We start from the raw sequence: 16,872 nt of genomic DNA on the forward strand, positions 1-16,872 counted from the left end.
AGCGCGCAGGCCCCGCGCCGCGGGCCCGGCCCTGCTGCCGGGTAGTAGTAGCTGTCGTAGCTGCGCTGCATGTCTGCGCCGGGCCCGGGGCCGGGGCCTGGGGGCGCCGGGTGCCGCAGCAGTGGCTGCTGCTCCGCCAGGCGGTAGGTGCTGGGAGCAGCCGGAGGCAGCGACACGGCGTGCGCAGAGTTGGGAGACGTGATCTCGAAAGTCGGCACCTGCGTGGCCAGCGAGTAGTGGAAGTCCACGGGAGAGAGGCGCGCGGGCGTGGTCAGGGCCGACACGTACCTGCGGGGAGAGGCAGTCTAGTGGGCCAGGAGGTGGGAGCGGGAGGGGCGGACCCAGACGGGAGGCAACGTTCTTGCCCTGAGTCCCGCCTGCAAGAATGATGGCGGTGATCCATTTCCTTAACCTCGCTGAGCCTAGTTTCCTTATCTGTTAACTGTACCACAGCATTCATTCCATAGTGTTGTTGGGACAGTTCAGAACATTTAAGTGACTTTCTCGAGGTTCACACAGTGAGGAACTGGGATTTGAACCGAGGACGAGCAGAAACCAGGCCTCATACTGCCTAATTCCAGAAACCACTAGTCCCAACTCAGTGACTTGTCCTGGACTCACTGGCCCTGCAGGGACAATTCATCCCACAGGACGATAGCTTCAGTGGGAGAAATAGTCTGTCTTATATTGAAGTCTGAAGCTGCCTCAGGGATGGTTCTCAGACCAGGGATGACAGTCACCAAGACCCCACTAAGGTGAATCTGCTTGGGGCTAAAAATCTCCAGTTCCTCCAAACATTTGCCCTTGTTAATATCTCCCAGGCTGGGTCGTGGTCACCTGTCTCTTTTCTTTCTCTACCTCCTCCTACCCCCACCTTCTATCCCATCAGCCACTGCCCACCTCAGGATGAGGACAACCCACCTCCATGCCTTTCTTCCAAACTGCAGAGCTGGCACCTCACTGTTCTCTGGAACCAGCCTAGAGTCCCCATTACTTCCTCTGAGTCACCTGACTCCCCCTCTTTCCTCTCCCACATGCACATCCAAATAACTACCAAGTCCTATACATGCCCTGTCTCTTTGAGCATACCCTCTACCCCACTCCACTTCACCCTGGGCCTAGCTGCCTTATTCTGGTCATTCCCCCACCCCAGGGTCTCTCCTCCTTCAGTCCTTTTTGTGTGTAGTTCCCAGGGCAATCTTTTTAAGTCATAACTCTGCTTCAGGAGGCCCTTCCTGTAGAAGCCCAGGGCCCTGGCCCATCTGTCTGGCCCCAGCTTCCTGTTTAGGCCCAGCTCTAGTGCTCCACATAGCCCACCCTGCTCCAGGCGCCTCACCTCACCAGCCACGTTCACAAATGTCTTAAGGCTGTTCCCCTTGCCTGGAATGCTTTTCTCCCATCTCTCCACTTCTTACTTTCCCACCCACCTATTAAACAGTCTTATTGCTGTGGTTATTATTGATAACCATATACACCTAGAAAGCACCAGCTCCATGCCAGGTACTAAGCTATGAGCTTTATGCGCATTATATCAGGTGAGCTTCATAATAGCCATGCATGATAGGTATTGTTATCCCTGTTCTACAGCTGAGGAAACAACGAAGGGCACAGAGGTGATTAACCTGCCCAACCAATCACACAGCTAGAGGGTGTTGGAGCTGGGTTTGGAAAGGTGGGTCTTAGGAAACCTGGCTGCTTCCCTGAGCCTACAGTCAGACTGGGTTTCTCTCCCCTGGAGTGGCGTCCTGAGCAGTGTCCTGTGCTTAGCACTTTTCATTAGGTAGCTGTGAGCTGCAATGGTTTGTGCCCGTGGCTGGGAGCTCCTCAGGAGTAGGAACCAGTGGACCATCTGTGGATCCCCCAGCAGTCTGCCCAGCATAGGGCCTGATGTGGAATAGGCGGAGTTGAGAATAGAATATCTGCTTCTCCCCTTCCTCCCTGGCATGGAGTTTTTAGTACGGGCACCTTCCTCTGCTCTCCTCCCATAGACCCTACTTGCCAAGGGCCACTCTAGGGCTGAGCAAGGGTTGGGGCCTGGGCCCCTGTGATCCTGTGATCACTCTCTCCCCCTGGCTAGCAGTCAAGGAAGAAGGGGAGTTTCCTGATTCTCACTGCATCCGTTGCTCAGGAACCTGACGGCACCTTGAACTGTGGGGTCTTGTTGCTGATGCTGCTGGGCCTGCAGTCACTCTTGGCTCATGCCTATCCTGCACCGGTCAGCACCCCGCACCCCAGCATCTGCACAATCTTGGTGTCTTTCTGTTCCTGCTGGGACATGGAGCCTCTAGGTGACACCAGAATAGGAGAGCCATATGTCCATTTGTTCCAGTACAATTATTAATAATGTCCCCTTCTACTCTAAGGTGTCCCAATAGGACAATTAAGTTACACTGGTCACTCCACACAAGGGTCCACTGGCAGTAATCCATTCTGGCTCTGAGCAGATCATTTAATCTCTCTGAGACCTTGTTTGTCCATCTGAAAAATAGGATGAGGCTCTTTGGAGTGTCTCTGAGGTGCCCTAAGTGCCAGCCCTGGGTCAGCAGTGCAAGCTCTCTGGCCAAGATGTGGCACAGGTCATGGGGGAAGGACTGACCTCTCGCTGTGTGGGGAGTCACGCAGGGAGTCTATGGAGTCATGGTAGGGTGGCATGGCTGCCCTGCGCTGCTCCTCCAGGCTGTAGGCTGCTGCCCGTCGTGCCCGCGCCTCCACGCACGCTGGGCTGTTGCACTTGCTGGTGCCTACTGATGACAGCATGATGCCTGACTGGGAGTCGGAGGTCAGGCTTTCAGAACGCTCCAGGCTCCATGTGTGGCTCTCGTGTCTGGGGAAGCCAGGTCGGATGAGACAAGGGGTTAGGAAGGGGTAGGGCAGCCCAGCAGGCTTGGTCCCTCGGCCACCCCCTCGCTGGCTCCTCAGTCCATCTCGGGCTCCCTCAGCTCATTGCCATTCTCCACTCTGGGCTGACTTGTGGTGTCACAAATGCCCAATTCAGATGTTGGGAGAAGGGCTGGGGTCCCATGGAGGGGTGGGCTGTAATGTGCAGAGGCCTCTTTCCTCCCACAACCAACCTCCCCCTAGCCTCACCCCAAGGCCCCCTTTCTGGGATCCTTCCACCCCCATGGTTCTTAGCCACTTATCTCAGGGAGCCCAGCTCCAGTGGCCAATATTTGGGGGCCTGCCTATTCCACGGACTGTCCAGGGAAGAAAAAGGCCAGCCAAGTTATTTCTTGAGCTGTATAATAAGGCTTTGTGCTTGTGTGCACAGGCCTCCTCAACTCTGGAGAGAAGGCTAAAGTGGACTATGATTCACATAGGAAAACTCAGGAGTGGGTATCAAATAAACCCGGATGTTTGAATGAGGAGGACAAAGGGAGGTCAAAACAAAACTAAATGAAAAGGTGGGAGCTAAGTGACAGTTATTCCTCTGGGGCTAGTTTAGACTGGAAAAGGGAATCAGGCCCCCTGAGGGTCTGGAGGAATATTTGGTGGTGGATTCTGGTTTGAAGCCCCACCCCCATCCTCCTGTGGCTGCTCAGGGGACCTTGATACAGAGCCCAGCCAGCTGGGGAGTTTGTGTGTGTGTACCCAGGCAGGCATGTGGTGTGACTCAGGCAGGCACGTGTGGGTGTGCGTACAGGAATCAAAAAGCACGGTGGGGGTTTTGGTGGGTGCCCACCTGTGGCTGGAGGTGGGCGTGGCTGTGGAGCAGTGGTGAGAAGGAGAACAGGAGTGGCTCCCGGAGAAGGTGGTCTCAGTTTCCCTCCGGATGACATGGTCTGTGGCCGGCACATTCTTGGAGATATACTAGAACAGACAAAGGTGGGTAGGAGTTAGTGATGGGCGTCTCCTAGTGGGGATGGGGAAGTGTGGACCCTGAGGGCTAGCTTGGAAGGGGGTCCACTGGATGAGAAGTGACTTGATGTTGGGGCAGTGATGGCCCCAGCAAATCAAACTCCCCTCCTTTCTTTAAGGAAGTGGACAAAACAAAGCCAGTCACCCTGGAGAGACAGTGTCTGGCAGGCAGGGCTGATCATGGGCTGGGTGGGCATCTGCCCAGGCCTACTCTTGCAGAGGGCATAAAAAGGCTGGCTGTCCCATGAGGGCTCAGAAAGGGTCTGGGAATGCCACTCACGTCTGCCATCTGGATCTCCTCAGGGTCCAGCCGGGGATGGCTGGGCCCATTGGCCAAGCTCCGGTTCTGGTGGGCTGGGCACATGTTCTGCCGGAGGTGGTTGTGCATCTGCTTCCGTTGTTTTCTGTGCAGGGGAGGGTGGGTTAGCTTGGCCTGCCCTCCCAGCCGCCAACATCATGTAATGTCAGCCTCCCTGACCTCTGCCCTGGGCTGCTACCTCTCTACCCATGCTCAAGCTGCCCTCAGCCAGGACCCTCCCGATCTACCCCCCATACCATCACCACCACCCTGCAATCAGCAGGGCCTGAGTGTAGAGGTACTGGGCATCAGCTCTGCTGAGCGAGTAGAACTCCACTACTTACTAGGTGTGTAACCTTTGGCAAGTTACTTAAACTGTACCTGCTTCACTTTCCTCATCTGTAAAATGGGGTGATCGAGACTGTTGACGATTAGCAATATATAAAATATTCTAGCACAGAGCTGGCTTTTACTATGTGCCAGACACTGTTTTGGACAGTGGGTATAGAGCAGAGAACAAGACAGCCAAGGGTTCCTGCCCTCATGGAGCTTGCAGACCAGTAGGGGAGACAGACGATAAACATGTAAACACATAAATGAATAAGATATCCTCAGAAAGTGCTATGAAGAAAACAGAGCATGCTGTGGTTAGGCAGTCATAGCCTGTGGGGCTGCTTTACACTGGCACATAGTAAGTACTCAATTAGTTTGTTTTATAAGAAACAAATCTGATCATGTTACTCCCCTGTTTAAAGCCCTTCACTGGCCCTCAGCATCCTGCTTTTCTTTCCAGCCCTGTCTCTCACTGTTCTCCTCTCACCCCAGCTTGCTGCATCCTTGGAGGGCTGTTTCTGATCCCATGGTGCCCTATTGTCTCTGGCTTCTGAGCCTTTGCACACACTATTCCATCTTCCTGGAACACTCTTCTTCCTCCTCTTCACCTGCTAACCCCTGCTTGTCTCTCAGGCCACAGTCTAAATTCTGCTTCCTCAGGGAAACCCTTGCTCTCTAGCCGAGGTGATGTGCCCCTGAATGCGCTCTGTGACACTGGAGCTGTTGCTCAGAGCATTGGCCACACTGATAGGCACTTGATTATGTGCCTGGTACAGTGCCTGGTGTCCAGCAGGCACGGAATGAATGTTTGTTGAAGAAATGAGTAAAACAGTGGGGGTTAGAAGAACAGGAGGCTTGCTTTCTTTCTAGTTCATGTCCTAAGTTTTCCTACTTGGGCCCAATCTCCTTCTCTGGGTTACCTGAGCCCCAACTCCCTCCATTGCCCCCCTTTTGGCCTTTCTGGTCCTGGAAGGATGGGCCCTAGATATCACAGGTAAGGGCAGTGGGAATTCAGACTGCTCAGCCCCCCAAATGGTAGCTATACCTGGACCCTTGCTCCCCAGATATGAATGGATTGATAAACCAATAATTTTTCTGCACTATATCACTCTACAACCTTTGTTGGTTCCCCATCACCTGCAGGATAAACCCAGACTACCTTGCCTGGCATCTGAGGCCCTATGATGCCATCTGGGCCCAGCTGTCTTTTTAGACTTGTGCCCCTTTTTTTTCCCTGACCACAGCCCTTTGCTCTAACTAGTCTGGGTGCTCATGCTCAGGGAACTCAGCTGACTGGTCTGTGCTTGTCTCTTAGCTTGCACTATTCTATCTGAACGGCCCAGCTACCCTTCCTGTCCATTTATTCTCCCTGCCCTGAGGTTCTGCCCCACCTCTCCTCTGCCCATAGGTGGCCCCACTTTATGTGTGCTCTTGTCTAGACTGCTCCCAGGGTGGAGTCAGGCTGTGTCTTGGCATCTCTTTTTTTCCCTAGGGATGTATGTAGCCTTCCTCTCTGCACCCCCCTTCCCCCCACCCTGGTGCCTGCGTCAGTAGCTTATGGGGTCAGCTGCACACTCCTGCTGAGGCCCTCACAATATCCTTTAGGGACATACTAGGATCGTTCCCATTTTACAGATGAGGACACTGAGGCTCAGAGAAGTTCATCAAATTGCTCAGAAATGGCAGAGCTGGATTTGAACTCAGATCTGCCTTTTTCCAAAGCCTGTGCTCATGACCATTCTTTGTTCCATTCTCTAGAACCCATCTCTCCCACCCTCTGCTCCTGCTTCTTGGCTTAGCTCTTTGAGCTCACACCCAGCTGCAGAGGTCCCTGAAGGGGCAGTTGAGGCTTAGAAGGGTGTAGGGGGCTGAGAAGGTCGGAGGAGGAGAGACTCTTCTCACAAAAACAGCCTAGGAGGCCCTCCCCTGGCTTGGCCTGTGTGCCTTACACTCACTTGGTCTTGCAGTAGGCTACCACGCAGACGATGCCCACAACCAGCAGAGCCACGCAGATGCCGGTGATAGTCAGGACCCGCTTCTGGTACAGCTCCTCGGCTTCTGCAGAGGTGGAGAGGACGTGAGGGGCAGGGCAGGAGGTGGGCCCCTTGGGGACAGTGATGCAGAGACTCCCCCACCAAGCCCCATGCTCCCTCAAGCTCAGGCCCTGACAGCTCCACTCCACCCCTCTACCTCCAGCCAGTCCCTTCCCTGCTGCCTGCACCTGGATTGCTTTCTGCTCCCCCCACCTCCTCCTACTCTCACCCATCCAAGAATTTGGTCACAAACTACCCTTGAGTTCCCCTTCCCAACCCCATGCCCTTCCCAGAGCACATGAGTGGAAAATGCAGGAGGATGGGAGGGAGTAGGATGGAGAAGAAGCTCCCAAGGCTATAGGGTGGGGGGTGGGGGTGGCACGGCCCAGTCTGGCCAGTAACCCTGCCCTGCTCCACTATGGCCTGGTGGCTGCAAAGAACTTTGGTGAGCAGGGTGGGAGTTGTTACCAATGGCAGTTAATATAAACCCTGGGCAAAGGCTTGGCTCAGCTTCCCCAAGAAGGTGGAGAGAGGTTTGTCCTGGGCTGGTGGCAGGACGTCAGATGCAGAGGCTGGACTTAGGCGGGACACCAGGGCCAGGAGCAGAGACAGAGCAGACCGGGCCGTGGGGAGGGGGTAGGGAGAAAGGCCTTTGCTTCCACCTGAGCCCTGCTTAGGGTCATGGCCTGGCCCACACCAGCCCTCACTGTCTCTGTCTGTGAGAAGCCAACGAGTGGCAGCACCGCCCATCCAGCTGCCCGGGCAGCCCTTGTGCACAAGGAGCAGCCCCAACCTTTCTGGGGAGCTGAGCTAAGCTGGGCCTCAAAGCTCTTAAAAAGGCCAGCCTATCTCTACTCCCTATTACTCAGTGGGGCAAGCCCTACCCTTCTAGAACAGAGAAGGCCGGGAGAGAGAAAAGGAAAATGGTGCCAGAACTAGCCACAGGCAAGGCCTACAGCACAGAGACCCCACCCCTCCCCCACCCACTGGCTCCTCCCTCCACACTGCTCCCTTTCCCCAGGTCAGGGATAAGTGGAGACTGTACCCTGAATCCTTGGTGAAGCCCCGAGAAATGTCCCTAACCTGTTGGGCTTGCAGCACCTCCTGTGGCAAAGGTATACACCAGGGGTGCAAAGCCTTCAGACATGCATATACCTATGTGATACACAGATAGACCCCTTCACAAAGATACACTCATGTATATGTCCAGAGGAGCATATACATATGCACAGAAACACACACACAACAGAACTATCTGCGCACTGCAGTAACAGGCACACATACACACACCGTCATGCTCACCGACACAATCATGTGGCAATTTAAAATAAACAAACACACCTCCCCCCAGATTCCCAGCTCCAGCTCCACTTTCCCCATTTGCCCCTCAGTCCTCTCCAGGCATCTGTCTCCATCACTCCTCTGAGACCACTCTGGTCATGGTCACCAGAAACGGCCATGGTGTCAAGTCCGGGGGGATAGTCTTTCCCTTTCAGCTGACTCCCTCCTTCTGGAGCCACACTCCCCCTGGCTTCTGGATGCCCCCTCCCTCTTGGACTTCCTCTAGCTGTATTGGCTGATCTTTCTCTATTTGTCGCTGCTTCCTCCTCTTCTAACTAGTTGCCGACTCCAACTCATGGTGACCATAAGGTTTTCAATGGCTGATTTTTTGGGAAGGAGATTGCCAGGCCTTTCTTCTTAGGCATCTCTAGGTAGACTCCAACCTCCAGCCTTTTGGTTAGCAGCTGAGCACATTAACCATTGACATCACCCAGGGACTCCTCCTCTTCTACCTGTGTAGAAACAGTAGGGTCTGGGGCTCTCTGGCTTCTGTCTGCCCTCTCTCCTTCGTGGTCTCATCCAGACTCAGATGTCCCATACCATCTCTATGCAGTTGACTCTCAAATTTATATCTCCTGCTCTGACTTTCTTCTCCCTGAGCTCCTGACTCATGCATTTTAGGGCCATGGCCAGACAGAATTACTGATTTCCCACTCTTTCTCCAAACCTGCTCCCCGAGGCTTCCCATTTCATTGGTGGCAGTACCACCTTTCCTGTTGCTCAGGCCCAAACCTGGGAATCATTCTCCATTACTCCCTTTCTTCCCACCTACCCTGATACTCCATCCACCAGCAAGTCCACTCAACTCTACCTTCCCAATAGATCCTGACCCCTTCTTTTCATTTCTACCACTTCCACCTAATCCAAGATGATGCCATCCCTCACCTGAATGACTGTGGTAGCCTTCTAACTGGTCTCTCTGCTTCCACTCCCACCCCTTCCCCCACACCATAGTCTGATATTTACCCCAAAGCCCAATCTACTCACAACTGTAAAGCAGATCATTTTACCCGTCTGCTTAAAAACTCATGAATGGCTTCCCATTGCAACTAGAATCAAAGCCTTACCTAGCCTCTGAGGCTCCAGATGACCTGGCCCTGCTTCCCTTTGGACCTCAGCTTATAGTCCTCTCCCCCATGCTCCCTGTCCTCCAGACTCACTGCAGCTCTCCCACCCATCGCACAAGGCAAGCCCACGACAACCATGTGAGCGTTATACTTGCTGTTCCATTGCTGCAAATACGCTTCCCCCAGCTGTTTGCAGGGCTGGCTACTTTTCATCAGAGTTTATCCCCAGTGTCACCTCATTGGTAAAGCCTTCCCTGACAACTTAGCTAAAGTAGCTCCCCCCCCACCCCAGCTAGGCATTACGCTGTTAACCTATGTTATTTTCTGTATAGCACTTATCACTACCTGGTAGCTTTCCTGTTGGTTTGCTATCTGTCTCACCCCTGCAGACTGAGCTCTGGAGTGCAGGGACTCTGTGAGTTATATCCCCAGAGTCTGGTGAATTCTGGTGTTCAGTAGTTATTTGTTGAGTTGATGAGCGAATGACTATTCAGACCACCCTTAGAGCTAGATGCATACCTACATGTACTCACAGAATCACCTCTGCACACTCAGTTCCAGCTGCACAAAGATGTTTCACCGCACCCCTCCACGCCCTCCCTTCCTGCAGTGAGAGACCTAATAAGATTGGCACACTTTTCCCGCCACAGACAGAGAACCACACACAACATACACACACACAAACCTACGTGCTGCCCCAATCACAGACACCATACAGACTCGCCCCTCTTCTCCCCACCTCATCACAGTCAGCAGAGATAGACGGACATGCACTTCCACACGACTTGTAGCTGTGTTCTCTATATCTTTTACTGAGAACAGTTGATAGGGGCTAGGTAGTGGGGGAACTAGGGCCTCCTCAAACATGCCACAGAACAGCCTTTTCAGATCTGCAGGCTCCCACTCCCTACCATGTCTCCCCAAAGAAGCCTCAGCCCCTCTGAGCCCCTGGATTTCTCCTGCTGCAATATGTCTGGACACTTGAGGCCTGGGTGGAGCCTCCCAGCACAAAGCTAGAGAGTTGGCAAGACTGACTCCTCAAAGTCCCTTCCAGCCCAAGGAGTCTTCCAGGGGCCAGAGGGCAGCAGGGGTTGGGTGGAGGTAAAATTCTGAGCTGGATGGCGGGGGTGGCGGGGGTGGTGGGGGTGGTGGGAGGAGGCACCGTAGGCCAGCCCTGCCCCGCCCCGCCCCTTGCTTGTCTTGCCCACAGAGGCACACGAGTGCCATTGTGAAGACTGATCATGGAGGGAGTGACAGCCTCATGCAGATGGCAAAACTTGGCAAATACAGGGCAGGAGGCAGACATACAGGGAGTTTTCAGCCACCAACCTAGTGCAGAATGAAAAGCAATGGAAATGGAAATGGTGAAAGGAAGGAGGGTTGAAGTCAAATTAAAAGGGATGCCTCTCTACACAACTTTCCAAACAAGGTTTCTGGGGCTTCCAGACATGGGCTCTTCCACATTAGCACACAGCTCAGGAGGGGCCCCTCCCCTCAGGAATCTGTGGAAGGGGCGCTAGTGCACACTGGGGGCACAGTCTGTACCCCAGGGTACGTGCTATTCATGAGCTTCACTTAATTACCCCCAAGTCAACCTAGTTTACGATAAGGCATCTTGGTGGGGCCAGGAATGATTTTTGGAATCATCCCTTTTACATTTTTTTGGAAAAGAAAGAAGACATTCAGCACACATGGTGTCAGGGGCTGTGGAGAGGGGCTGAGTGGATGGCTCTGAGTGATACATAAAGGTTCCGTACCCTTTAATTCAAATCCAAGATGCTCTGGCAGTGCAGAAGAGAGGAGGGTCAGAGAGGGAAGGAGTGGAGGCAGAGAGAGAGATGGGGGAGGGACAGAGGGTTGGAGAGGGAGAGAGAAAGAAAGACATGTTGGTCAGGACTCTTCAGACACCGGCAGCCAGTCTGTGAGGTGAAAGCAGGTTAGTGGTGTCCCCTCCCCGCCCCCTGAGCTCCTTCCCTGGCACCCAGTCCCCAAAAGCCCCTGAGGGGGTGGAGAGAGGAAATGTTAGAGTCAGCAGGCAGGGAGGGTTCTTTAGAGATGAGCCGTGGGAGTTAGTACCTGGTGGGGAGGCAGAGGCGCAAGAGTCAGTTGGCAAATGTCCCCAGGGAGGAAAGGGCAGTGGAGGTGAGGGTACGAGAAGCCCCCATTCTCTTCCTCCAGCTCTAGTGCCAGGACCTCCAGCACTCTCAAGCCCCACCTGGAGATGGCTTACCCAGGGCCCAGCTCACTCAAGGGCACTATTTTCTGCCCCTCTTCCCAGCATCCTTGCTGGGGCCTCTTTTCTTACCAGGACTTTCTTACCAGAATTTTCTCTGTTCAGAACGAGGGTGTGGGGCATGAGGACTGGCTCCATGTCCCTGTCCTGCCCCACAGGCCTAGCTGACCTGCTCATGTACTAGGAGCCTGGGCATGGATACTCAGAGCTTGTGGGGAAGCACTCTGTAGTGGAGCAGGAGTGAGGAGAGAAGGCAGGCCACTTCATTTGACACTTGAAACCTCCCAGAAGCCTACAGAAGCTAGGCCACAGGGTCTGAGCCTGATTTCACTACTTGTAAAAGCAAACGGCCACTCAGAGAAAGAGTCAAGCAAGTTCACTTGTGGAACATCTGTGCTCCTCACATGGTGGACAGGTCACACTCTTTGAAGTGGAACCATGCTGTAAATGTATGATTTCAGGGCCCTGAGAGGTAGATATCCATGCCACGGAAGCCCAAGAGTCAGCTCAGCCACTGACCCGCTGTGTGATCCTGAGCAACACCCAGTTGATTTTGGTCTCAGTCTCTTCATCTGCTAAATGGGAATCAAGACTGGCCATGGGATTTCTGAGAGGTTTGTAAACCAGGCTGTGCTTCGTAATGATCCAAATTAGTGGAATCACAATCTCCAGGGCAGGAGCCCAGAAATCTCTAGAGCGTTTTCATGATGTGTGGATATGGGTAAATCATAGTCCCTGTTTCCTCATCTGTCAAAAGTGCCTGTCCATAGACAGAGAAAGATGTAGCAGGCCTGGAGAGTGTGAGGCTCAGGCCCTGCCAGCCAGATTTGCCCACTCTGTGGCTTCCCCATATGTACAATAAGCTTCAGCTAGATCCAAGGAGGAGCTGGAAATTGTGTTCTGATGTGCTTATCCCCTGCAGAGGAAGGAGAGGAAAGGAAGAAGCCAGCAGGGAGTCCTGTGGATTATCCATCCCTGGATCTCTCCACTGCTTCTGATGGAGTTCCCAGAGGGTTCTGCATTTGGAAAAGGGCAGGAGAGTAGGGTGGCTCTGAGCCAGAGGCCAAGATGGCTCTGACTGAAAGCACCTTAAGAAAGATCTGGAGCTTAGTCCCCACAGTTCCAAGCAGAGACCACACTGGCACTCCTGTTCAACCTGAGGTTGGGCAGTCAACATGAATTTTTGGTTTCTTTGCTGTCTTATAGCTTGGAGAAAGGAGAAAGTCACCATAAGCACAGTCAGGTCCGCCCCTCTCCCAGGGCCTCCCTGTGCTGGCCAGCGGAGCTGAGCACACAGTACAAACTTGACAAACTCTAAAGGTCCTCCAGGGAGCTCTCACTGAGTAGTTCATCCTGTGGTCCCAGGGACCCTCCAGGCAGCTCGGGAGTTCTCACATTGTTTGAATGCCTAGTCCTGCCCCGCTGAGAGTGAACAGCTCCGCTTGATCAGAATACTTGGGGACACTAAGAGGACTACGGTTCATAGAGCTGGTCTGGGTCCCACTTTTGGATAAAAGCTGTTATATTAGGTTAGACAGCTGGGGCCCAGTGGTGCTAGGACACTTTCCTAAGGTCACACAGCAAATTAGGTAGCAGAAGGAGGATGGGAGGCCAGGCCTCCAGTCCCTTGGTACTAAGCCCTGGCTATTCCTGCCCATTGAGCAGGTCTGCCTGCTATATTGAAGACAATGACCATCTGGAAAACTGAGCAAGGCTCCCAAAGCCCTGTAAGAGTTTCCTGCTGCATCACCCTCTGGGAACCAAGTGGTAGCAGCAGCGGCTTCTGGGCTCCTGATTGGCCTCCCCTTTGAGTCAAAAGCCAGTGCTGTCTGGGATGGATAGGCAGTGGCTGTTGTGACTGGTGATGCCACTGAGGGCTTGGCCAGTCACCAGGACGGCAGTCCTGCTTCCCTCTCACTGGGAAGTAGGGAGGTGGATTCTGAGGGGCCTCCAGCTATGTATGCACCAGCACTCTCCCACTCATCGTGTTCACTGGCTGCCACTCAGCTTGGATGGGGCTGGCACTGGCGAGTCACAGGCAGGTCCTATGGGGCAGAAATTTGCATACTGATCAGTAACCATGGCAACCTGATGCTGGACTCCCAAGGCCAGGCTTACCACACAATATGCAAGTTCCTGGACATGTCCCATGACACACAGTCACAAGATGCCTGGACAAGGAGGGAGTAGTATGGGCACCAGAGCACATGCTTGTGTGTGTGCATGTATGCATGCAGGCATGTGGGCTCTTTTGCACAGGGCTGTGTGTAGAGTTGGACAAGCTTGGATTCTTGGAGTGGAGGGGCTGTCAGTGGAAAAAGAGAAGCTTCAAAGTGCTATTCTGGCCACAGGCTCCATTTTTTTGGCTCTGCAAAGGGTAACCTGGTCAGACACCTTGCTCAGGATGCTGGGAGTCAGGCGCTAGGGGATTGATGCTGCTCCTCCAGCCCCTACCCTCATACTAGTTGTAGCTGGGAGAGGTGCTACACATTCTTCCAGCCACAAGGTTCTCTGCTATGCCCTTCATATGTGTCATTTCATTTCATCCTCACAGCAACCCTATAGCCATAAATATTGTTATCCCCATTTTACAGATGAGAAAACAAAGTCAGAGGTTAAATGAGGTCCCAGAACTAGTAAGTTCAGCAGCTGGCAGTTTTATTCAGGTCTATGAATCTGGAGCCCTGGTGGTGCAGTGGTTAAGAGCTTGGCTGCTAACCAAAAGGTCGGCAGTTCAAATCCACCAGTCACTCCTTGGAAACCAAATGGGGCAGTTCTACTCTGTCCTATAGGGTTGCTAGGAGTCAGAATTGATGGCAATGAGTTTTTTAATCTGAATCTAAAGCCTGAACACTTAAGCCAACACTACCTTTTCAAGAATTATCTGACAGAGAAATGCATGAAGTGTTCTCTGTGAAAGTGCTTCAAGAGTATAAATCCTTTATAAAACAGTAACAGTAATAATAATGATAGCACTAGGCAGCAAGGCCGGGTGCTGCATTTCCAGGCTCATTTCTGGGGGCCTGTGGCCCTGCTGACCCTCCCAGCAGATCTGGGCTGAAAGCTGAAGCAGCCCAGCTGCCAGAGAAGCCTTGGATAGCAGCCAAGTTCCAGACAGGCTGGGACTCCCTGTCCAGAACAGTCCCATAATCCGAGGAGGCTCTGGGCCTAAGGGTGAAAGGAATATGCCTACCATTGCCTCTCTCCCTGATCCTTGTTCTCTGCTCCCTGCCCTGTCTTTCCTGCAGTCCTTCCTGCTCTACACTCCTCCACATGGGGCTGGATTGGACTCTGCAGTTCTTCCCGGATCTTGGGCTCTGGAGAATTCTGTTGGGCCACACTCCTGCCCACAGGTTCTGCCCTTATCCCCATGGCCTTCCTCCCTGGCCCTGGTTGTGCTCATGGGCCTCCAACAAGAGAGGCCTGGAGAGGTGCTGCATCCCACACCCTATCAAGACAGTTGGCCATCTGGGCTAACTGGCCCCCACCTGCACTGGGGCCTCGACTTCCCTCTCCAAGTCTTGGCCTCTAGGCTCCTGTGTGGAGGGGCAATTTCTAGGCTTTTGTGCTGTGGTCTGAAGAGGACTGGGAAGGTTCATTTCTCCATTCGGAGACTCAAACCCCAAAATCCTTTTTCCCCAAGGGCTACCTAAATGGCCCCCTGGACCCTGCCCTCAGCATCTTCCTGAGATCCACCTCCCAATGCTCAGGCGCCATCACACTCCGTTTCCTAACTCCTCATGGCACCTAGCTGTCCTTCCTGGACAGGTGGATTTGAGCGGAGGGCCGGGCAGGGGTCTAGTCTGCCCTGCAGGATGGCATGGGCTAATCAGGGATGGGCCCTGCAGGCCAACAGACCATTGGGTCCCAAACAGAGTCCACAGCTGGCCAGTAGCTTTTTGCTCTGCTCCACCTCCACCTGGTGGTGCTTGAAAGAATTGCTCCCAGGCCCCAAATAAGTGTTTGCAATTATGGCCGCATCCTTGGGCCGTGGGGCTCACATTTTTTTCACCAAATTGTGCAAACAAGAAAGCTCCAACCTCCATAGTGGAAAAAAGGAAGGGAACGCAGTCCTGGGTGGGGATTCAAACCAGAGAGATCCTGGAGAGAGTCTCCGATTACCCCTTGAGTCCTCATGTCTATTCTGTAGCCACATATATGTCTCTAGTCTTTGGTATCCATGGAAACCATAACTCTGGGTTCTGCTCTCCCTCAATTACCCCTCTACCCCCAAAACAAAACAAACTCTGATCAGATCGGAAGACAGGCTTTCTGAGAACTTCTTTCTCTCATGCTCCAACACATCGGCACACTCATGCATACACTCACTGCCAGGCCCCATCAGCAGTCTGGCACCCTCAAACAGGCCTTCAGAGGCAGGTGAGGGCTCAACAAATGCCTCTTCCCATTCTGGCCAGGCTGCCTGACCCCAGAGGTTGTGAAAGGCCCGAGTGTGGCTCCTGCTGGCTGAGGAGAGAATCCAGCATTACTGTGCCCAATGGTATAGCCCATGTGTGGAGGTGGAGGTGGCAGGGGCTATACTGGTCTCCTCTGCACAGGCTTCTGGTGCACACTGAAGACTGAGAGGAGCCCAGGACATCGCCTGCATCCCGCCGCCCCCCCCCACAGTCTCACTAAGCAAGGCCCCATCCCTCCCGCAGCGGGAGATTGTCAGTCACCAGGGAAGAGAAGAAATAGAAGTAAGAGACATACTGGAGAAGTTGACCATTGCGAACTGCTGACACCTGTCCCCGGTGTATCCCACAGGACACCTACCAAAAGAAAGAAAACCAGAAAGAGAGAGCCAGGATAGCAAGACACAGGCATCGCAACACCCCGGCACAGGCTCCTGCCAATGCCAGCTGGGTTCCTTGCCACCGTTACCATTTGTACTGGCCTTGCCACTCTGCCCCTTACCTGCAGCCCTGAACTTTAAACCCAAGGATTAGGCCAAAAATGAAAAACAAAGCAAAACAAAACAAAACAAAACAAAAGAACTAACAAACCAAAATACAAAAAAGAAAAAGAGAAACAAAACAAAACAGCCAAAGATCAAAACAACCAACACCCCTGGCCCTACGCCCTACATCGGGGGGGACTGCACCCGGAAGCTTTCTAAGGAGCAGGGACTTGTGTTTGTATCTTCAAACATACTTTGCTTAGGATCTGGCATGTACAATCGCAAAGGCAGTTTCTCCAAACATCTCTGTCCGAAGAATCCGTTTGGACATCTGGAGAAGGAAAAGGGGAAAAATCACAGAACAAACTGGCATCATCCGCGAGGCTAAGGTTAGAAATCAAAGTGCACAGTGATGAATGAGAAAAATCAAGTCAGGCACTTGGGGTCACACTTGTAGCTGAAGGGCTGGAGTCAGGGCTGGGTGGAGGGCTCTGAAATCTCATAAAAAAATCTCTCTAATAGATGTGGCTCCGTGGGTGGTGGGGAGGGTGGGAGGGGCGGGGAGGAGGATGACTGAGGGAAGTGGGGTGGGGGAAGATGGGAAGTTACCGACTCATTGTCCCAATGGTCATTAAAACTTTCCTTCTTACCTGCCTGGTGCCCCATGAAGCCAGAACTGTAGCCCCTTGGTGCCAGGCAATCACCTGGCAGAGCGCTGGGAGCCTTGAGGAATACCAAGTTATTGGGAGCCGCTCCTTTCAGTCCCTACAGAATGATTCTCTCCAGGGCCCTTGGCAGGTGTTGCTGTCCAT

The 16,872-nt window shown here is 53.3% G+C and overlaps 1 protein-coding gene across 1 annotated transcript in view; it reads right to left on the reverse strand.

Annotated features, from left to right (window-relative positions):
- NRG2 (neuregulin 2) overlaps positions 1–16,872 on the reverse strand; it is a 217,325-nt gene that overhangs the window by 378 nt on the left and 200,075 nt on the right. Inside the window, exons 5-11 of the mRNA XM_004381152.2 lie at positions 15,874–15,932; positions 10,685–10,708; positions 6,442–6,544; positions 4,136–4,259; positions 3,680–3,807; positions 2,597–2,824; positions 4–288 (exon numbers count right to left, since the gene is read on the reverse strand). Of these exons, the coding sequence (XP_004381209.1) occupies positions 4–288; positions 2,597–2,824; positions 3,680–3,807; positions 4,136–4,259; positions 6,442–6,544; positions 10,685–10,708; positions 15,874–15,932 (951 nt within the window). The remainder of the gene's footprint in view (positions 1–3; positions 289–2,596; positions 2,825–3,679; positions 3,808–4,135; positions 4,260–6,441; positions 6,545–10,684; positions 10,709–15,873; positions 15,933–16,872) is intronic.

Source organism: Trichechus manatus, unplaced genomic scaffold (genome assembly GCF_000243295.1).
Source record: "Trichechus manatus latirostris isolate Lorelei unplaced genomic scaffold, TriManLat1.0 scaffold00080, whole genome shotgun sequence".
In the NCBI taxonomy this organism is placed as follows: domain Eukaryota; kingdom Metazoa; phylum Chordata; class Mammalia; order Sirenia; family Trichechidae; genus Trichechus; species Trichechus manatus.